The following is a 22,626-nucleotide window of genomic DNA, read 5'->3' on the forward strand; positions in this document are numbered from 1 at the left end:
CATGTCTGTACAGGAGTGTGCTTTTATTTTTCCAAATGTCAGGTGACTGTGAGTTAGTCAAACCATCAAAACTACCTTAAATCTGCAAACATGAGAAAAATGTGCTGCTTCAGGTAAAAGGAATGCGACAAATGACAGGTATTTAGTGCATGATGTGAAACAGGAAGTCTGTCAGTCGGGGTCAGCTCACATGTAACCTCACACTGTGGCCAATTTAGGGAATTGAGCTGAGCTCATTAGAAAAGCTTTTGATAAAAATCTCCCATGGCAGAGCTGCAGCCTTTCATTTTTATTAATGTATTGTGGTTATGGCAAGTGACCTGATTTGCAAAGGAGGCGTATGAGAGGAATTTTCAGGAATGGTGTGAAACCTCAGCTTCTTCTCATTGCAGACATACAACCAGGGGGTATAAAAATGTTTTATTTGTTTTTCTGCATCCTGAAGAGCAGCACTAACTAACAAGGTACCCTCCAAGACAAAAGCATGTGAGTGCAGTGAGAAGAAATCAAGTGAGACTTGGTAAACACCATCAGGAACTTAATGCACACCAGCAGCCGCTCAAGCTCATTACTGTTCATTAACAAATTCCAGAGGGATCAGAGAGCAGAGAGAGAACCCTGGTGAAACTCGCTCAGCCAGAAAAATAAATAAATAACTTTTCCCATGACAGAAATATATTGTTATTGCTTCAGATACAGTCAAAGTGTCATCACTTCACACCTCTTCTCCAAGGCACTGCGGCCGAGAAAGCCAAACCGAATAAGAATAACAAAAAAAAATAAAGTCAGACAAGCACAATTAAATCATGAGACATGATGACAATCAAAACACTCTGATGGCCCCTGTCTGACAACAGCTAATAACTTTGAAAACCAATAAAGGGAAAATGACAAACGACAACTTCCACATTATCATATTGTGTTACACAACAAGGCACACGATGTATTACAGCGTGGCGTCATTAGAGCATCTCTTTCATATTAGGCTCCCTTTGTGGAGGAGAAATTAACTGTATAGATGCACAGAGAGATACAGATTTCAATAAGACTGTTTTTCTTAATACGGTTTTCACAGTGCACACAGCGAGCAGAAGTCAGTCCGTGTCATCGGTTCACGAGGTCACTTTCCCTTATTGGAAACAGGCACTTCATTCATTGGCTTACATAACCACAATATTTTTACAGTCTTAATGAAACGAATTCCTTGTGTCATAAATAATCCTTATTAGAAGAATAATCAGTCACAGAGAGAGCGGATGCACAGAACAATGCTATGACTGTCGCCTTTAAGAGAAGACGAACTGTAAACAACTCAAGACTACTCGCTCTGCGGTGACACATGCTGCATAAATGTTTACAGGAGTTTGATCGGTGCATGTGAAGGCCCCGTTGACGGACTGTGAACTAAAGCCACAACATACATCTATTATTTTAGAGAAAAAAAATAAAGATTTGAGTTTATACTCTGGTGCTCGACGTCTTTAATATATTAATGACAATAACAAAAAGTGATCCTCTGCATAGATGACTTCTCATAAAGTTTCATTTCTGAAAAGAAGTTTCTTTAAAACTTAATACTTCTTTCCATGGACTGAAATTAAGGTTTCGATATATTTCCGAGAGAGCGGCCATATCTCTGCATTAGCATTCAAAAGGGATGGCAGAACAAAACCTCAGTCTCTTCATATCAGCTCTCATAAAAGGCTTTTTTAAAAATTCAAACAGAAGGCGTCTGCTAATTTTGTGTCTTTGACTTTCTCGTCCATCTGCTGGTTCAGGTGAGAATGTGAAGCTGATCAGAGGCTTCAGCTCTTACTTTGTTTTTAACATCTTAAGTAGCTTTAAATCCTCCACATCATTGTTAAATGACAGTTTGTTTATCCGTGCATCCATCTGACACCTCGTTCACCACCTGCCGATTAGATCATCAAAAGTTTCTCATCAATTAAATATAAAAGGCTTTTATTTTGGAGGTACATAGTTTCTGATACACAAGGTGGCTTTGAGATGAACTTCTGCTTTTATAAAAATATAAATTTCGAATGGAGACAGTTTTCTGGCCTCTGTCTTTAAATTAACCAATACGAAATTTGCTGCATAAATATATTAAGTTCTTTTCTAGCCTGCTGTTGGGTTTGCTGTTCAGCCTTACTAAAAATGCCCAGGGATAAATCTATTTACATTCCTATCAATAACCGTCACACACAGTAAACAACATTACAGAGATGATGCATTACAATTTGGAGAAAGAGCTTCGGAGTAGTCCGAAATGAAATAATGCAGAAAATCAGGTTTTTACGAAATGCATTTTTTGATAAAAGTGACGGCTCCGTCACAAACAATCTTTTAGTTTTAGTCCTGATCAGAAGTTAAAGTGACATTTTAAAAAGTGGATTCACCGGCTGTTTGGACAAAGTGAGAAGTTTTAGAAGGCATGAGTTAACGCCACAGTGACCTCCTCCTCTCCGGGATTGGCACTTATCTGTAGAGGCTGAGTGAAGGAGGCCGCTTTCATCATACAGGCTTTACCTGCCTCCATACAGTAGTACACCCATACACCCAAAGTGAGGCTTGCTTCGCCGGTCGAGACCTTAACAACAGCTGGAAGTTTGGTTGAGATGCAGAGGGGCCTCGACAGATCCAATATGTCGCCTGTAACCACCTTATTGTCAAGCAGCCACTCGTTACCTGTGAAAAACAGGAAACAGGATTATGAAGGTACAAAATCTGTAGTCTGACCGAATCTGGATCATTTGTTTGGTGAGACATTTATTTGCGTCTCTGTGAGCCAATGTTCTTGAAGGCAGGTGATTCACAAAAAGCAAGACTGCTCCTTATTCTGGATGCAGCTCATTCACAAAGTGTCTGAATGATAATGTCTGTGTCACATCTGAATTTATTGCTGAGCGAGGTGCACCCTGCGTACTAGATTGGCTCGAGCATCACACACTGCCGCTAAATAGAGTCGGCTAAAATATAATCACGTAAAACCCAGCGAATCAGATGACGTGAGGGTGAGGACATGAATTTTCAGAGATATTTTTAGCAACGAATACTCATTGGAAAAAAATGGGGCACGGGCACGGGCACTGAAAGATGGGTCAAAGTCAAAAAGAAAGAATCAAGAACATTAACTGTGAGAAAATATTACGCTGGAGAGACGGTGATTAACGAAGCTGGTGCCCAACGTCAGGTCCCATGGAAGCCATTTGTGAAAAGCCACTGAAAACACTTTAGATCTGGTGTGCGCTTCTAACTTGATCCATTCAAATTCTCTGCTGTGATCTGATCAGCATTAAGTCTAGACTGGATACAGTCGGACAGCGGGGGATCACGTAACATAGCCTGGTAGCTAATTATGTGAACCAAGGCATGTCGTCTTATCGAAATGTTCTAAAAATAGCTCGCTGATATCGCCGACTGCCTGCTGCGTCGCTCGGGATGACGGAGACACTCTGGTTCTAAACCTAATGAACGGACCATCAACCGTCACTAACATAATATCTGAAATCACCTCACACTTGATCCTGGGGTCAGACTGCTGTTGATTACAAATGGAGAGCGATGAACGAAGCCTTTGCTCAGTATGTGGCAGGTAAAATCATTATATTATTCATGGAGCATTAAAAAAAGAGTCCCTGACCGATCTCTCCACGCCTCAGCTGAGAACTGTAAATCCCCGGTGTGGGTTGTTGCACAGTGAGAATGACACGAAGGTTAAGTATCATTCACTTCCATTATATTTTTGACAGAATCATGGATCGCAGACCAAAATAAAGCCTTGTAGGAGAGGTTGAGAGGCTCCCATCAAGAATAGAAGAGGGTCATTGTAAATGAAGAGAACATGGCTACACTCACAGGGAGAAATAACAGGCGAATGAACACTTTTTGAAAACAATAATTCAAAGATTAAATCATTCCTTTGCTGAGCATGAGTTTGAGACAAGTGCACTTTCGTAAAAGCGTGGAAATGTGGATCTTTTGTGTCTTCACTATAATTTCCTGACCGTCCATGTGATTAAATTCTTCCACTTTTTTTGGAAGTAGCTTGAAAAGAACACGGGTTGGTTGCGTTTGTTTTGGGCTAAAATCACTCGCTGCTTGTTACAAATATCGAACAAGCAAGAGAAACCAAAATGGCAAATTCTGTAAGGTGGTGCATCGTGAGAGGAAGGAACTGTTCTTTAAATGTCAAGTGTGTGGTCCTGCATCTCTGATTTGAAAATCCTCAGTGCAGCAGGCATTAACTCACAGTAAAGAGGTTTTCACTTTCATGTGTAGGGTAAATCTGATTATAACATTTACATGACATCTGTAACAATGAATGAACTTTGTCTCACCCTCGGCTGAGAGAGCCCAGCAGCTGGGGGCCTCCTCAGTGAGTTTGGTTCCTTCTGGAAGGGACAGGGTGAGCGACAGGATAAGAGTCTGGCCCACAGACACCGCTACCGGTGGCATTGCTTTCCTGGCAGCTGATTTAGGCAGTGTGGGGGCTTTGGCAGGTCGCGCAGGTACTGAGTCTGTGTAGTCCATGCATATGGGGAACTGGAGTGGAGAGAAATTGGGGTGATTAAAGAGGAGTAAGGAGAAAGCGATTGATACTAACCATGTCTCTATATTTAACCTCCAATCTCTTCTAGTACAAAGGCATTTAGGATAGATTAATGACACACACACACACGTGTACAAAATGATGAGCACATTCTCAAGGTTGTAACACACAGACATGGGTCTGACCAGTGAGACAGTCTTGGAGGACAAGTCCAGAATTTTGATTTGGTGGTTGTTGGTATCCGCGACGTAAAGAAGCTTCTCTTCACCGCCAACACAGATTCCTCCAGGTTCATTGAAGCAGGATTTGTCAAATTCAGGGCCCAGAGCATCTCCAGCCTCTCCAGTCCCCGCTAATGTGCAACACTGCTTGGTCTTTGGATCCACCACCTTGATCTGAATCAAACAGCCAAACACGCAATAAAAATAAAAATCCTGTATGATCACTGTATGGTATCAGATCAAAAATAAGAGAAACGCTTTGTGCAGCCACTCAACAACTTGAATTAGCTTTGAACAGCAGCCATGTGACGTGCAACAGTTACCTTGTGGTTGTAGGAGTCGGCCACATAGAGCAGGCTTTGTTCAGGAGCCCAGGCCACACCGAGTGGATGCTGCAGCTTGGCATCCACCCCTTTCCCATCTACATCCCCAAAAGCAAAGAGGTTCTGGTTCAAAAGAAGATAAAAATGGTCAGGAGAGATGGAAAGAAGAGATAGAAACGTACAAATGCCTTAAGTGTAACTTGTGACCCCTTTGTTTTGAGTCAACATGGGTGAAAGAACAGAGTCAAATTTTAGAACCGCCTCCAACCAAATTGAAACCATTTCTGTTTTTGACAGACAAAAAGTCTTTTTAACCATCAAACTACAAACTGAAGCCTGTTATAGAAACAACCAGTTTCTATGAGAAGCACACTATACAAATTCTGATTAATTCATAAGAGAACAGAGGCAGCAGACAATAGAACAAAAGATCAGACGTGAAATCACAGTGGTGAAGATCATGTGGAAAAAAAGATTTTTCCTGAAAGAGACAATTAAAAATGAAATGAACAGTTTTTAATCCAACATTGTTTCGAGCAAATGTGATCCGAAACAGATAAATTACCATTACAGCCAATCAACAACCAATCTGTTATAATTGGAAAGAATTGGAAATAATAGCTTTTTATGCTGCATCACTCGGATCAATAACTGTTCACAGCTGCAAATGTAGTGCCAGTGAAATGACAAACAGAAGAGTGTAACCCGTTACAAATGAATGTGCATCTGAGGGGACACCCTTCGTCCTGCACTTTTAACAGCACTATATGCATCAGCACGTGAAGTATCTGGCCGATGCACATTTACGATTTTAATCCTATTTAAAGGTTTAATGTTTCCATGTCTCAGTTGAAAAGCTGAAACAGCTACAGGCAGTAGATCACAGAGTATGTTACTGGCTCCCTGCCATGTTGAATAAACTGTATATGACTCCAGTTAATTACTCCCCATTCTTATGGAGGACTACACGCTTTAGAGCTAAAGGGAATTTCCGATAAATCCACTATAGTGTCAGGATAACTCCAGAAGCACTACTGCAGAGCTGCTGTGAAGATACAGACACAAACTATTTTTCAGGCTTTGGTTCAGCGACAAACAAGAGAGGCTTTGTTATGTTTTCACCCATGTTTGCTTTGTAGGTTTGTTATTTATCAACTCCATGAAATTGTGTAGAGAGGCATGACCCATAGTAAACTGACTTAGGAACACAGGAACCCACTCTGATCCAGGATGTCTCCACCCCCCCTTTCATTAAATCAATACTTTATATCGATTAAAAATTTAAAATGGTGCCGAAAACAAGTGGTTATGAGCATTTCTGTGGCTGTGGCAGATTGATGTGCAGTTTTAAATTACATGTTTGCTGTTAATGGGTGGAGGCAGAGCCAAGTACACAAGTTATCACTGAAATTACTGTGCGGGACGTTATTTATTTCTGCTTTGGGAATTGACTTTTAATTTCCTCCACCTTCTGTTCAAGACACTGTTCACTGTATTGTCTTTAATGATAATAATAAATACACTAAAATGATTAAAAATAAAAATACACTAACTAGGTATGAGAGACACTGAAAATGTGTTTTCTAGCAGAAGAAAAAGAGAAGTCTTCAATCCATCCATCAAGTTATAAATGAATTCATGTCAACCCACCATCGGGTCTCGCTCTCCCCCGACCAGCAGCTTGACACCTCCATCCTTCAACGCGAGGGTGCGGATGGTGCTGCTTTCACTGTCGGCCACGAACAGGCAGCCCCTGGGCTCCTCCGGGGCCAGAGCCAGGCCTGAAGGCTGAGCAAAGCCTGCCTTGTGGGGGTAGGAGTTGTTCCGGTTCTCCTCGCTGCCGCTGCCTGCCCATCGCACGCACGTTCCCGCCTTCGACACACTGTTTTTGTGGACAAAGCAATGAAATACATCATCGTCGTAGGCAATGCTTATGTCAAATGTAATTTTTGGGGGGTTGAAAGGTTTTCTTTTGCCAAGTGGCCATGATGGTCTCACCTTCCTTTGGGCAGATTTCCATCTGCTAGAAACAGAGCCCAGATCTGGTGGGTCCCTGCCATGGCGATCCACAGCACGTTATCTTCCACACCGCCTACGCATGCAAATGAAATGCACATACATTGACAGACACAAAACAAAAACACACAGTGAGTTTAGAAACAGGAAACATTAGAGCTTTTGGCTGTTTACCAGTCAACTTCACTTAACTCATATTTGTTCAAAAGCTAAAAAACGTCCTTCAGGTGTTGCCCTTTCTTCATTCGTAACTTTTTACCCCGTTCCAAAAAAATCTGAATTTCCTCTTTGATTGTTTGGTGCCAGAAATGAGTGAGAGCTGCAGCCCAACGGGTTTGAATGACAGCACCCTGTCTGACAAAGCCCGTATGTCCCCTCAGACACACTGAGCAGAGCTGCCATCATGATGGACGCTTACAGACAGACGCACGGAATCTCAGTTGTATTTTTAATGCAGCGCAGAGCTCAGCTCACATCTGGGCGACTGTCAGGAGCATTTGAAATCTGCGGCACCTGACTCGATGACAGCCATCACCGACACTTTATAGTTCAAAAGGTGCAGGGGCCTCTTGATTTGGTCCATTATTTATGTGCAATGTGAATAAATGTGGAATATGCAATACGTGTTTGGGTGTCCTCTCAACAGGGACAACGTCAGCGGAGTTTAAAGGTCTAACACCACGTCCACACAGCATGTGATGTTTCAAAGCAGCACATCATCCATCAGCCTGTGCAGAAAATGTGACCTATTTCCTCTCAGGCAACAGCTGAACAATGGTGTTAAAGAAACACCAACTGATGATGAGCAGAGTTCTGCCCAAAGCCAAATAAACAACTGTGTCCATCCTCCAAACTCCGTAAAGCAAGCATCGTCACATGGAAGGTTGGAGATGTGCCGCTGCTGACAACACCTTGAAAAACACTTAAAGACACTGAAGAATAAACAAAGTTAATCTCATGAAAGAATGCTGAAAGAAAAACTGATTAAACTAGAAACCGCTGCCAATGTCAGTCTCCTTAAAGTCAATTCAACTATACACCACAGTGTACACACTCAGACATCAGTCCCATACATATGTCTGACGTTTTGTTTTGTTTTTTAAATCAAGATTTATTCATTATTCCAAATCAATAAATTATGCCGCAGATGCAAAACAATTCTCCCAAATTTAGCAGCAGCAAACTGCAGCGACTGAAAGGCGTTTACACGAGTGGATCATTTTTACATTCCCTCTGAAAGCTCACAACAGAAGAACACTAGCATTAAAAGAATCTGAGACAGATCAGAAGTTACAGTTTAAAACAGTCTACTTTGATTAATGCTAAACATTATTTTAATTAAAAAAAAGAACTGGGATGTATAATAAAAGTGAGGCATTAGAGGAGGATTTTGCACAAGAGTCTTCATGAGAATATGAAAGACCTTGTGAGAAAATGACTCAGTAGAAGAGAAATTTGTTAATAAGAGGCTTATTGTCTCCCATCATTTGAGGCCCCACAGATTAATATCTTCCAATAACTTAATTAGACCATTCAATTGACTTTCCGCCTCTGTGCATCCCTGAACATCGAGAGTGATTTGTGAAGCGCTATCCATTCTATTCACAATCAAGTTTCAGAACTGAAGGACTTAGTTGAGAAATTGTAAACGAGTAATTAACATCTGAATCACTAATGAATCGCTGCTTTTTAGAGATTTTTATTTGCCAGCTCAGGACATCCACTTCAAGCAGAAGATGTATTTAGAAAGTGAATTATATGAATATAATTTGTGTATATGAGTGTATGTGTAAAAATATTAAGCATCTAATATTGTTTTTTTGTTTTATTCTCCCTCGTGTGTGTGATCACGCCAGAATTCAAAGCCTTTTCAAAAGGGCGTGAGATGTAGTCACCTCAATCTGGCCTACAAAAAGTACTGACAGCCGACAATGGCCAGGCAGTCTGCGAGAGGGGCGGAGCTGATGTCTATCTCTGGAGTTATTGATTGTAGCGCAGAGACAATACAAACAGCAGCATAGAGGGGATTTTGTGTGACAGACGGTGAAAGCAAGGGCAGGCACAGAGGGGGAGAGATGATAAAATGTTGTAAATGTCGCCCTTCAGGTTCCGGTCTGCGGTCACACAACTCACCGGCAGTACCGAGAGTCACATCCCAAGGAGAGCTGATTGGCTGCTGAGGGCCCATGGCTCCACCCTCTTTGTCTGTGCCTTGAACTCCTGTGCCAGCGATCGTGATGACTCTTCTCTCCAACAGGTCAATCTAACACAAACACACACAGACAGTCAGAGTGTGTCACAGAGAAATAATAATAAGAGTTATTTTAGGAAACAGTGGAGGTCACTACCTTTCGGATAAGATGGTTCTCTGTGTCGGCTACGTACACCGTGTCTCCCTTAATGGCCACACCCTGAGGGGAATTAAAGGAGGCTTCAGACAGGTCGCCATCTCGTCTCCCACTTTCTGGCCCTGTGACAGACGTGATGAACATCAGGCAACTTTTTCACCAACTTTGTGAATCAAAGCTCTTTGTCCAGTTAGTTTTGAAAACTGAAGAAGATGTGATCTGAGTTAAACATTTTGAACCTTAGCTCATTGACATCAAGCGAAAGTTTCAAAATGATTCCTTAAACTGCAACTTCAGCTCTACTCTGTAAAATTCATCTGTATGCCAACATAAATATCATGTGTGCAGAGGAAAGCGGTCCATCCACAAAAATCTAGACGGATCCATCTTTTTTTCTCCTCATCTTGTTCACAATCAGAGCCAGTTCCCAGCGTGTACACGTCCCTGCTGATGCCAACCTCTCTGTTGGTCTGGGAACAACACAGGAAACCATGTGGCTCCTCTGAGGGTTGTTGAAGCATGAGAGTAACCTAAAAATATCAATATTGCTTGAATTTGGATGTATAATCTTCACAGATTCTAATTATTAAAAAGCAAGAAAAACAAACAAAATACTTCCCTAATTTCAAAATCCCACAGAGTGAAGGTAGAAGGATTTATTTCAACCTGGAGAGACTCATCACCATCCGGCATCCCACTTCTTACCTCCTATGACATGTGACAGCTGTCCGGTAGAGGACACCACCAGAATCCGGTGATGCCCAGTGTCAGCTATGGCGAGTCGTTTCTTGCTGTTGTCTACAGACACCTTTCCAGGAAAAGACAGGATGCTGGGTGGCAGGGAGTCTCTGTACAGCTTGATTCCCACTTTGTGGGTCTTCAGCAGGCCCTGCTCCCCGTAGTAATGGAGGGCGCTGTCAGTGAAGAGCATCAGCCTGTCACGGTGGCCTTCGCCCACCAGGGAGAAAAGCAGGTTGCCACGTGGTCCGAGCAGGACCAGTGTGGGCCAGCAGGACACCTCAAGGTCGTGCCAGAGCCGCGCCTCGCTGTCGTTCACCACCGGGTGGCAGATGTCATAGCGGAGGACAGCGCTGCGAACATTGTCAAGGACCTTCCAAAGGGTTGGAGAGGAACAAAGAATGTTTTAAAAGATCTTTAAATCTGTGATGTATTCATTAAAAATGTTCCATTAATAATAAATTTAAGTTTCTTGATGATTAAATCATGATGTTTTTTTGACCAAAGCTGAAAGATGTTAACATACTTGGTTGGCTGACTGTCGTTTTTGCCCAAGGCTTATGTTGACAATGGTTTATTTTTGAATCAGACATCGATTTTCAACTTTAAAGTTAAATTCAACTTTCCAATAATTACACACATTTGTTGGTAGTTTGTCATTAGGAAAACGCAGAAAGACGGCACATCCTGAAAAGCTTTCCCTTTGGTAAAGAGATAAGGATGAATGAAAACCAATTACCTTTTCATTTGGGAATTTGGCAGAGTGCACACCAATAATAACCAATCCATCTGCGTGAGAGATTAAAAGAGACGGAGACAATGAAAACATTAAAAACAGCAAAATATAACAAAACTGCAGGGGGCTCTGAGCTTCATTTTAATTTTCTTACACCATCAGATATAGAATAGTTAAAGTTTAAAGTAAAATAACTAATTTTACCAATTATTATATTAAGCTCTATATGCAGGTGGCGCTAAATACATAATTTACAGTTTTATATACTGTATATATATATTTGTTTTTCTTTTAACCACCGTCATGTTATCTATTGTTTGAAATCTTCATTTTAAAAAGGGAACTAAAGCTGTCCAATAAATGTAATGGAGTATAAAATACAACAATTCTCTCAGAAATGAAGTAGCATAAAGTGGAAATATTAGAGTACTTACAAGTTGTGAAATAAAAGAAATATTTGAGATTTACAGTATTTGTGACATTGTGTAGTGTAAACTGTCCATCCTGCAGAGGAGGAATACTCATATACTGCATCTTACGCTGTGCCTGGATGAATTGGATGTTCTTCTCTTAACTAAGGAACAAAAATAGGCGTATTTATTTTATTAATAACAAAAAGCAACTGGGGGCAAAATATTGAAGTCAACATTGGATAAACTCAACGCCCCGCCGCATGTTCTACAGCGCAGCTGACGCCCCTGACACACACGCACAAGAGATGCTTGGGTTCAACAAAGTCCTCCTTAGTTAAATTGTTGATTACCCCCCCCAGGTCTCAGCGAGGTTCTTAGAAACAATTAAGAGGCTTGAGGCTGTGAATGATCTACATTTCTCAGTAGTCATCAAAGTCTATTAAACACTTCTCGTCCAGACAATGGGAGCAATTGGTTATAATATCTTTTTTAACAAGGCCAGCAGATGTTCAGCTGTTATGCAACTCAATGGCCTAAAACTGGAAAATACATATTTGTGAACCCGGTTTGAACAGACCCCTTTGTGGTGCTAAAATTGGCAGAAGTGGCTGCACATGGCAGATATAGATGCTTCGTGTCTGTTTCTCAAACAGTGTCAGACTCTGTTTAGACGCAGTCACATTTGTACACATTTCATTCCCCAGTTAAAAAAACTTGACAATACTGAGTGTGTGAAGTCACACAAATGTCAAAGCCTTGACAACTGATGGAGATGTAGATAAAATATATAAATGTTAAATACTTATAACTCATTAATGTCAATTAGGATAAAGCTTCATTCTGTATATAGATGTTAACCAATAAACTGCCGAAAATAAAACAAATCCTGATGTATTTGAAGGTAAGGACACACAATTTTTAAATGTTTTTTGTTGTACACACACACGATACATTAAAATGACAAAATGAACACAATGACTGAAAACACTTAAATTAACTGTTAAATATCAAATTTCCTCATATTCGTGTAAGCTGAATAGAATAATATGCTAATAGACAATTCAACTGTTTTTTTAATTAGAATTAGTGAAACTCCCATTATATAAATTGCATGATTTATTTGTGAAAACATGAAATTTAACATACATTTCAAAATACCTTTTTTTGGACCAGCACATCACATTTCAGACTATAATATAAGAAACTAGACTCAGTAGAGCGCATTCCTCTGCCAAGGACCAACAGACCCCTTAAATTCAATCAAGCTGCACCAAAATTCACACACTCATTAGACATCAGTCCCATAGGTATGACTATTTTTTCTTTTTTTTTTTTTTCTCTTTTCTGTCCATTCCCTGGGAAATTGGTGAAAATGTCAAAAAACAAAACTATCTCACAATGTTATGGAAAATAAAATGAAATCCTGGACCTGCACCAACATTTAATAGGTTGTTTCTTGGCCCATTTTACCAACATGGAAAGGGACAGGGGCAAAAACACAAGCTCCCTTGGCCGAGGTAACAAATGGCCTCAGTCCTTCATAAATGAAACCTACTACACATTTCCAGGACAGAAGTAAAAACAGTCAAACCCAAAACAGCCTGCAGTAGATGTCGTCACTTATGGCCTGTGCCAAGCAGTTACAGTACCAGCACAGATTGTAGTGACGATGGGTGGGTGGCGGAGTGGACTGTGGGAGTGACTGGACAGGGCGGCTCCCACACCTCATTGACCAGAGCAGAATACAGAATGTACCCACAGCAGTGCCAAAGATAAGGCAACTATGATAATGTTAGTGGTGGCAAAGCAATGAAAAAGTGTGTTCTGGGCCCGACCTGGCTCAAAACCGAATCTCAAGCTGCACAGCTTCCTCTGATGATCCCCTGAAGGACCAAAGTCACTCGGATGTGATTATGCTTCACATGGGTTGGCAACACAAAGCGTATAATTATGGGACCAGTACTCATTGACACTGCAGCTTGGAAATATTTTTAGTCCCTGTCTCTTCACAGCTGAGATAAGGGCCTTCATACTCTAAGAACAGATGAGGACAAGCTGATGTACTACATTTCTGCCCCAGTGAACTGCCCCATGACACAGCATGACGCTTAAGGCACCAATGGATTTGTGTTTTCCTTCAGTGAGGCCTGCCAGGATTCTGCTTCCTGCAAAATCTGGAGAACCTGACTTTAAGGAATATATTTTAAAAATTCTGCTGGCAGGACAGTACTGCTGTTTAAGAGAGATCTTTTCACATTTAATAATTCAGCAGGAAATAACACTTTTTAAAAAATGTTATTATTATTATTTTTTTTAATCATCTTTATTCTTAGCCTCCACCACATTCAATGTGCAGGGCCAACCTAAAGTAACTCACAGCATTAAGATGCTGTATTGATTGGTTGACAAACACTGGACAGGAGCCAATAATTCACAGACACAGGGCACAGTTCGTTAGTGCCATAGTTTAATAGAGTTTGACAGCGTTACTGTGGAGTTGCAGAATGTGTTGTAACTTCATTTCAGTCTGCGAAAGTCTTTTTGAGATGAAAGTGAGTCAACCGACATGTCGGATATGTTTGAACTTCACATATGACCGTTGCATTTTACCACGATTTCCGAGGTTTCTGATGATGAGTGTTACAAATGCGCTAAATGACACAAGCATCTGCTAAATGTTCACTAAAAAGACATACATGAGGTTCCCCAGCTTTCCTCGAACAAATGGCTTAGAAGCCATCTGGACCAACCAAGCTTTCCAACGCGCCTTGTAACAGCAGAATTTATATGCAGATCATAGTTTAAGTATTTAAACGTATACAGGTCATTTCAGCTGCTATAGGGATCACACAATCAATTCAAAACAATGAAAAGACTTAGTTTGATGATGTCGTGAAGCAGTGTGGAATCATGGGAGTTGTCTTCACCACACTTTCTTGACCCATAATGTTATTGGGTTGCTTGGTTCCCCTTTGCTTTTGTGCTTTGAGCTTCGTCGACAAAATGCACAGCAAACGGCAATGGATAATCGTGATCCATTACGAGTAACTAATACAAAAAAAACAGCTAACAGTGTGTTTTTCCTGCGTCATACGACGTTTGCCCCAAAAGTTAAAGAACAAACAGACATAACCACGAGTAAAGCAGATAAGATGCAATTAAAAGGCAACAGATATGAAATGTCCATATACCTTGAAAAAAATTGGGGATTACTCTGAGTTTGAAAAATCTTTTTGAATAATGTTGTTAAACAAGTCAACAAATGATATAACAGATTAAGTTGTTTGTAGACATTTTAATGAAGAAATACTACATATTATATCTGAAATTCACTGACCTATGATTCATTATGAGATTAATTGTTCACACTGTGGGTGGTTTTTTTATGTGTAATTTCAGATACACACACAAACGCTTGTGGAAGGAGTGTTTCATGCTCAGGATCAGGATCCCCATGCTACCTGTTGCTTTACATGATAAAGTTGCAAAGTCCATACCTTCGACAGAATGTTTCTTCTCGAGCTGGTGCAGATCAGGCAGGATGTGCATGCAGTTGATGCAGCAGTAGGTGAAGAAGTCCAGCAGCACCACTTTGCCAGCCAGATTCGCGTTCAAAGACAGAGGCCCCTCTGTGTTCAGCCATTCCAAGCCTGGAGCAGATCACAAAGTGGAAAAGGATGCCGTTATCTTACTAATTACATTTCGTCACAGTGTCGGCATATGCTTTACAGTGCCCATTGCAGTCGTCCTAGGAGGGTAACGCTTGCGGTCGCAAGATTCTTGAGGGTTATATCTGTCTCAGGCCTGACAAAGAGTTCATGTCATGAGAAAAAAAAGTTGGACTGCAGCAATAACTTAGAAATATTCACAGCTAATGCAGCTATGAAATACCTAAAAATAAATGAATTGGAGATTGTGTCAAGTTTTTGTTTTTTTTACACTTATACCTCATTGAAAATTGGGTCTGATGATTAGTCATGCTTGAAAAACACTTACTTTCAAATTTTACATCTGTTGGGAGCCAACATAATGAGAGAAGAGGAGAGGAGAAGAGACGGGAGGCAAAATGAGAAGACAGAGAGAGAAGTATTGTGGTGTTTTAGGAGGCTGGTGTGAGGCCATGCAGAAGAAAACAAGGGAGGCAGGAGACGAGACATTAAAGGGCAAAGAAGAGGAGCAGGAGGGCAACTGGGGTGACAAGAGGAGCAAGGAAAAAATGAGAGTTAGGAGAAAGACAAAAGTAGAGGTGCAGAAACTTGAGAAACACTGCAATTCATTAAAACCATGTATCTGAAGAACTTGCTCTCATTATTTCAAAGTCTGAAAGTTTTCTCTTGAGGAGTGATTACAAATTCATCTGGTTGTGTTCAATGTGTAAAAAAAAAAAAAAAGGATACTGCACAATCACATGATCTCACAAACCCTTTCTCATTTGTGTGGTCAACAACTAGGCTAATGTTCGTGAAGAAGAAATGATGGCACTGATGAAAATGAACATGTTGTATAAACTTACAGGTAGAACGGCTGCTCTAGGAAATTTGGAATTCAACATCATCAAGGAAGCGACACCTTTTTGCTGTTATGTTGCTGTGAGATAACCTCAAATAAAACCCTTCAAAATATATATTAAGAAATATACACATTTTAAACCTATGGATGCCACGCACTTCAAAAATCAAATCCCTGTTTATTAGGCTGTCTGATGTACTACGGTACAGCCCCACCTACTGGTGTGATGAGATGCTGCCAACATGCAGCCTCTGGACAAAGCATAAATACAAACAGATTCAAGCAGTCAGCATTTATAAAGCACACCAACAACAATGTATAACTTCTACTGTAAATCAGAATGCTGAAATGACTTCCTACTATGAATTACTTGGAAACATCTATATGAAATGTTGTCATTTAGTGATACTTTACTGTCTTGTGTTATATACACTTGCTGTAAAGCTGCTGCTTTTAATTCTGTTTGAAATTAGCCTTTGTTGCCAGTGGAAGAAGAGGTTCACAGATCACTTATATTTAAGTATCAATGCCTGATTTAGAAAAACTCACATACAAGTAAAAGCACAGGATTCAAAATATTTCAAAAATATTTAAATATGAAATTAGCAAAAAAAGTAAACTTATATATTATCTAACAGATTGTAAACACACATTTAACAGTGTGTGTCAGTAGCATTTTAATGAAATATCTGTGTCACCTCTTTTAAAAAAAATAATATTGGCCTGAAGTTATGAGTGATAGATATTTAACTTGAGTATATCAAGTGTGAGTGTTAAAAAAAACACCACTAGTTTAATCTTTTACACTTTTATCAGCTTTAATGTTTAATATAAATTCTTAACCGAATGTAGAAAGTTCAAACCGTCCCCTCTAAAATGCAGTAAAGTAAAGTAGCGTGACATTTAAAGACTTAAGTAAACTCCCTCACAGATTAAAAAAGATAATTGACCCATTAAGGTTTGTGTGTGTGTGTGTGTGTGTGTGTGTGTGTGTGTGTGTGTGTGAGATACTGTGGTGGCGATAGATAGCGGTGATATTTGATTGTTTAAAGTATTTAAATGCCAAAAGAATTGAGTATTCTTCTGAAGCGAACCCGGAACACCAGCCCCGGGTCCTGTCCTGGCACGTTGAGGTGGACAACTCCACTCAACACACACACTCAAGACAGTGCTAAGCTAAGCGAGCTAAATGCTAAAACTCTGCTCTAACCTGTTTGGAAATCCGGTATCTTCAGGTCCTCTCTCTCGTCTAAGCTCCTCAGGTGCCGCAGCACCAGCTCTTCTCGCTGCTGCGGTGTCTCAGCCTCGTCCAGGTTGATCTCCAGCTCACTCTGGGTGGCGAATAAAGCGGAGAGGCTGCACCGGGACGCCATGTTGGCAACAACACAAGCGAGCCCGTCGGGTAAACGCACCTCGCAGATTCGTACCACTCATACAGCCGATGCTAGAAAGCGTTTTTAAACTTTTAAAATTATTCACGGAGATAAATTACGAGTAAAATCTCTTGTGGCTTTTATAAAATGTTTAATTGGAGGTTTAACATCATGTACTCTTTTTTTTTTTTTTTTTTTAGATGTGTGGAAAGTGCTGCTGTGTTTCTTCACTTGTCTTTACCACATTCATAACTGCCCAGTGGCGGCAGGAAGCTGCGAGTCAACATGTCCTCTCAGGAGCAGCTCGCACACAGGAGCCTGTTTATCTAAGGTTTTCACATGATGATATGTTTTAGCCCCAACTTCTATCATCGCATTGTCCAGGAACTCATCGGTCGTTGTTGTTAATCCGCTGTAGCTTCGGTCGCTTTCAGTAACTCGCGGGATGTTATCGAACTCATCGGGGGATTTGAGGAGGTCGCCGGGCAACAACATCAGGGAGGACCGGCTCTTTATCTCCACATGTCTCAAAGGGACGAGTGTGAAAATGACATCTGGGAGTATAAACCTCTCCAGAAGAAAAAGAGGACACAGAAACCACCATCTGCAGCCACAACTACAAGAAGATGCACTACCGGGAAAACCTCCAAGAGAGACAACACTACTGCCCCCCCAGTCGAGACACATACGAGGACTGAGAAAGTCAGGACAGATGGACGAGCAGGATCTAGCACATGTGTTGATGTTGACAGTGTAGAGACCCTCACTGTGTCCTCGGTGTTGTCTCCTGCCTGTGAGACAGTTCAGACGGACAGTGCAGCTGAGGGACCGTCCTCTGGACACTTCTGCCCCATGTGTCAGATGCCCTTCTCAGTCCTGGTGGTGCAGACTCAAAGATGGCACGTTGCTGAGTGCCTCGACACCCCCAGGGACAAATGCAAAGGTTCAGACATCCGTGCTCCTTCGTTCTAAAAGACACACATCTAAAATGAGATTCGATATCTGTCTTGTCAAATTGCCTTTTCTGATTTTGAATGATGGCTGATATAAATGTTTTATCTCTTCATACAGAATGTCCAGATGGTCTCCAGTGCTCCTCTACCATCCCAAACCATTACAAGAAATTTAACCACACGCTTCTGGCCCATAGTCGAGCAAATAGCGACTCGTCGCTTCTCAGTCTTTCCCAGCAAGCCGAGACTAGAGGGGAGACCGGCCTCAGTCATCTCCCCGGGCTGATGAATAATGATGTGGATGGCTCTGAATTTGAGACGTCACAGGACAGTGCTGTCAGTGTTTCTGCCTCATCCCCTCACAATAGTATTACTGGAACGCCTCTGTCTAAACGTACAAATGGACTTCTGTGTCTTCGCTCACCTGGCCCAGATGATTTAAAGAAAAAGAAAGGCTGGTCGTCCTCGACTAAAGGCCACAAATCCATCAGTGCTTCCCAAGAGAGTAAAACAGAGATATCATCCACTCCGGTGAAGGAAGAGAGTGGAGCTTGTGAAGTTTTACCAAAAAGTGAAACTGAACACGAGGCCATTTCCTACTCACCCCTGTCAGAGTTCCCTCCACAGACTGAAGTCAATAAAAGTGAGTGTAGAAAAAGCCTTTTCAAAAGTGACGCATTTGATAATGATGAAAACTCGCTGACACTGTTTGGTGACAGCTTTTCAAGTGAAGATGAACTCACTCAGTTCATAGACAACATGGAAACCAATAATGTGTCCGAAGAAGGCCTGTCGTCCTCAAACATCCAGCTGGAGTCAGTTACCTCATTAGCTGATTCCACTGGGAAAGGGGAAGGTCGTGGTAAAGCTGCCAATCCCATCAGTCCATGTACGAGCATTCAGTCTCCACAGAGTGTTGTTTTAGAGCGCCTGAGAGAAACTCTTCAGAGCTCACAGAGTCTGTATTCCAAAGATTCAAAAGAGAGTATTCAGTCAGAGCAGCCTCACGCAAACTCTCGTCAAGAACTTAAATCTGAAACCATGCCACTGCAGAGGACCCAGAGCAAAGCTGCTCAGGCCTCCTCTCTGAAGCAGACGGACATTGGAGTGTTTTTTGGCCTCAAACCGCTAAAGAAAGAGAAAGAGGTCCAAAGTGCGCCGAGCGAGCACAGCACCGCCTCGAATCTGGCACTTGGGGAGAACTCGGGACAGAGACGACAAAGGAGAGAGAGGCAGAAGAAAAGTAAGGCTGACACAACCACTGATGCCTCACAGGGGACAGCGACTGTAGTTAGCAGTGGTGCAGCGAGCGCTCAGGGAGAAGCGAGGAAAGGTTGGAGGGGAGGATGGAGAAGAAGGAACAGAACAAATGCTGATGGAGAAGTAGAATTACCACGCTGTCCTTTCTACAAGAAGATTCCAGGTCGGTGATTCATCTGAAGGTGAAGCATTTTTGTGTGTGTGTTTAATCTAAAGTAGTTTTAATATTTTCTTCAGGCACAAAGTTTGTCATTGACGCCTTTCATTACGGGGAGATCGAGGGCATCGCTGCCTACTTCCTAACACATTTCCACTCAGACCACTATGGAGGGTTGACCAAGAACGCAACAGTTCCAATCTACTGTAACAGAGTAAGTCCTGTTTTGAAAATATGAAGGACCTCTAATATTATATAATTACAGTAGGACTCAGTTTCTTTAAGATATAACCTATTTTATAAATGTGTCTGCACAAAACTTTGTCCTTTACAGTGTTTTTTCGGGACAGGAAACTTTATAAATGGTCATTTTGTTTCCATGCAGTAAATGAAAAACAGTCTCCAAAGGCCTTAAATACTGTGAACCATATTCACTTTGAACTGCTACAAACCTTTTGTTGTTTCCTTCAAAAATCCTATTTATTTGCACCTCATTAAAAAGCCTCCCTGTCTGCTCTTTTCCATCGAGTCTACAGAGTTAAGTCTGGATTCATTTGTTATCTCACTGCTCTGCATTTACTGAGAGTAATGACAATTTCACTTGCAGCCGGCAGCTATGAATAGCAATTCGCCAGTTGCTGTGTCCATATTAGCGGTTATTGAAATTTGAAGTCCTTTTTGGGAGTTTTTTACGCACTTGAGCAGAAAAAACGGAATATCCATCAAATTAAAATTTGTCCAGGTCTCATCCTTGCTCTTTGTCACTTTGCAAATGCAGCAACCAAATTAAGAATCAAGCAGTAAAGTGAATTGAAGTATTCTACAATATAATTTGGACTTTATTGGCTGTTTCATGTTTAAATAAGACATTTGTTTGCATCTTACTAAGAGCTGCCTCCTCTGGTCAGATTACAGGGAACTTGGTGAAAAGCAAGCTGAGGGTGGCAGAGCAGTACATCCACATTCTCCCTATGAACACCCAGGTGACTGTGGAGGGGGTCAAGGTCATCCTCCTGGAAGCCAACCAGTGAGTAGTCTAGCAGAGAAAAGGGAAACTCTGTATGTTGCTTCTTCAGTTTGTACTTTAAAGAACAAACATCATCATCTTAATTCACGTCCCATCTGTGACTGTGTCTTTCAGTTGTCCAGGAGCTGCCATGCTGCTGTTCTTCCTGCCTGATGGACAGACGATCCTCCACACTGGAGACTTCAGAGCTGATCCCTCAATGGAAACCTACCCAGAGTTACTCAGCTGCAGAGTGCAGACGCTCTACCTGGACACCACGTGCGTACCTCTCTCATACACATTGAATATAAGGGCAGCAAAAGCAGGGTGGTTGTGGTACTGCACTGCTCTCAGCCTTTTTGGATTATTAGCTTGTCTCATACATTAACCTGCAGCAACAACCACTCCCAGAGGACGATTTCCCTGTTTCTAACTCACAAGTTAAAGTGATGCACGCGCCCGGAGCGGACTCAGATTTTCAGTGTCAGCTCTCTTCTCCCTGTAGCTACTGCAGCCCTGAGTACACCTTCCCCAGACAGCAAGAGGTCATCAGCTTTGCAGCCAACACAGCGTTTGAACTGGTGACGCTCAACCCACGTACACTTGTGGTGTGCGGCTCCTACTCGGTGGGGAAAGAGAAGGTCTTTTTGGGTGAGTGTTTGGAGTTTATGCAAATAGTCATCATTTGTCATAACTGTGCTTTTTAAGTGCTTGTCAGCCACTCGGAGAAGCCTGCAGGCTTGGCATGATGTATAACTACAGAGTTTTGCAGGCTTTGTCTGAGCTGATGATAGTTTATAGAAAGTAAAGTCAGTGAGGAATGTTTTTGCTTTAAGTTGAAATGCTTGCATGTTGTATATTTAATCATGTCAGGATATTTATGATGAATTCTTGTCAGCTGGATCACCTCATTTAAGTTACTTAAGTTTTTTTTTTTTTAAAGGTTTATACAATAAAGAGAAGCAGTATATTTTCATCCAAACGAGGTGTTAAAATATATAAAGCAGCTTAAATTTCAGTTCCATCATTGATAAATATTTAAACACTGACCTTTTTATAACATTTAATTCAGACTTGAGGCGTGTTTATGTTTATTGCTCAAGTGATGGCACAATTTTTTTAATCTAAATATCAGTTGTATGTTGTTCTGTTCTCTTTTCTTAACATTTTATAAATCATGGAAACTCATCTGCTACATTTTCAGTGCATGTTTTTTGTGAATCGTCAGACGGCAAATAAGTAATTATCCAACATATTCTCTTGGGATGGGAGTTTTTATATCTTGCGCATAATTCAACGTCAGTCTGATAATTAGGCAGAGTGATAGGTGACATTTTTGATGGCTAATTGTATTACTGAAAGATAATTTATTGATATATTCTGGGAACGGTGATATGACCGTGAGCCATTACCAGAGCCGTAAACTTGGTTTCTAAAACCAATCATAGCATGAGTGGATTTTTTCCGCAGCCTTAAATCACTACCTGACCTCCTTCCTCTATTGAAAGGTCGTCAGTTGGAGTTTGGAGAATTCGTGGATTAGTGTGTTTTCAGAGAAAGATGTCGCTCTCTCTCTGTTGTCCTCATTTTTTGGAGGCAAACAGTCCTCCAGTGACATGTATGAATAATGGTCTGATCCACTTTCTGGTGGAGTGAAGTTCTCAAACTAATGTCGTCGTCGCACAGAGTGAACAGCATGGATTCATTCTGTAATCAACTCTCCTTCAACAAGCTCCACATGAAATTGTTGCTGGAAAAAAACAACAGCTGATTGGATTGTTTGTAAGACTGTACTGATCCACTTTGCAATGTTAATTCACCAGATTATTTATACACTTCATAAGGCTGGAAACACAACACAGTATATTCAGGTTATTTTAAATGAGACATCCGACAGTCTATTTTTACCTCTGCTGAGGAGCTTCTGTTTTCATTGTTGTTTGTCTGTTTGCTGGATCATGCAATAAGTACAGAACCAATTTTATTAAAACTTGATTGATTTTGTGAATCAAAATAACTAT

The 22,626-nt window shown here is 41.1% G+C and overlaps 2 protein-coding genes across 2 annotated transcripts in view; one reads left to right on the plus strand and one right to left on the minus strand.

The window, feature by feature from the left end:
- nhlrc2 (NHL repeat containing 2) lies at window positions 1-18,918 on the minus strand. The gene is made up of 13 exons (XM_020083132.2): window positions 18,787-18,918; window positions 17,067-17,300; window positions 14,845-14,997; window positions 10,938-10,987; window positions 10,166-10,571; window positions 9,461-9,582; window positions 9,246-9,375; window positions 7,095-7,188; window positions 6,747-6,978; window positions 5,097-5,219; window positions 4,738-4,947; window positions 4,341-4,545; window positions 1-2,688 (listed from the first exon to the last, which is right to left on the minus strand). Exons 2-13 carry the CDS (start codon window positions 17,227-17,229, stop codon window positions 2,426-2,428), a joined length of 2,151 nt encoding a protein of 716 aa, XP_019938691.2. The 5' UTR covers window positions 17,230-17,300; window positions 18,787-18,918; the 3' UTR covers window positions 1-2,425.
- Window positions 17,435-22,626, plus strand: part of dclre1a (DNA cross-link repair 1A (PSO2 homolog, S. cerevisiae)) — an 8,465-nt gene continuing 3,273 nt past the window's right edge. Inside the window, exons 1-6 of the mRNA XM_020083131.2 lie at window positions 17,435-18,172; window positions 18,301-19,605; window positions 19,680-19,813; window positions 20,508-20,626; window positions 20,741-20,884; window positions 21,111-21,256. Coding sequence (XP_019938690.2) covers window positions 17,752-18,172; window positions 18,301-19,605; window positions 19,680-19,813; window positions 20,508-20,626; window positions 20,741-20,884; window positions 21,111-21,256 — 2,269 coding nt within the window. The 5' untranslated portion in view covers window positions 17,435-17,751. The remainder of the gene's footprint in view (window positions 18,173-18,300; window positions 19,606-19,679; window positions 19,814-20,507; window positions 20,627-20,740; window positions 20,885-21,110; window positions 21,257-22,626) is intronic.

The sequence above is a fragment of the Paralichthys olivaceus genome, chromosome 21, assembly GCF_024713975.1.
Source record: "Paralichthys olivaceus isolate ysfri-2021 chromosome 21, ASM2471397v2, whole genome shotgun sequence".
NCBI lineage: Eukaryota > Metazoa > Chordata > Actinopteri > Pleuronectiformes > Paralichthyidae > Paralichthys > Paralichthys olivaceus.

What these genes read in the sequence shown, in the direction of transcription:
- nhlrc2 (XM_020083132.2), bottom strand. Translation starts at nt 17,229, where the DNA reads ATGGCGTCCCGGTGCAGCCTCTCCGCTTTATTCGCCACCCAGAGTGAG. An exon ending in GATACCGGATTTCCAAACAG is followed by an intron (nt 14,998 to 17,066) that starts GTTAGAGCAGAG and finishes GATCTGCTCCAG; the next exon opens with GCTTGGAATGGCTGAACACA. An exon ending in AGAACCATCTTATCCGAAAG is followed by an intron (nt 9,376 to 9,460) that starts GTAGTGACCTCC and finishes TGTTTGTGTTAG; the next exon opens with ATTGACCTGTTGGAGAGAAG.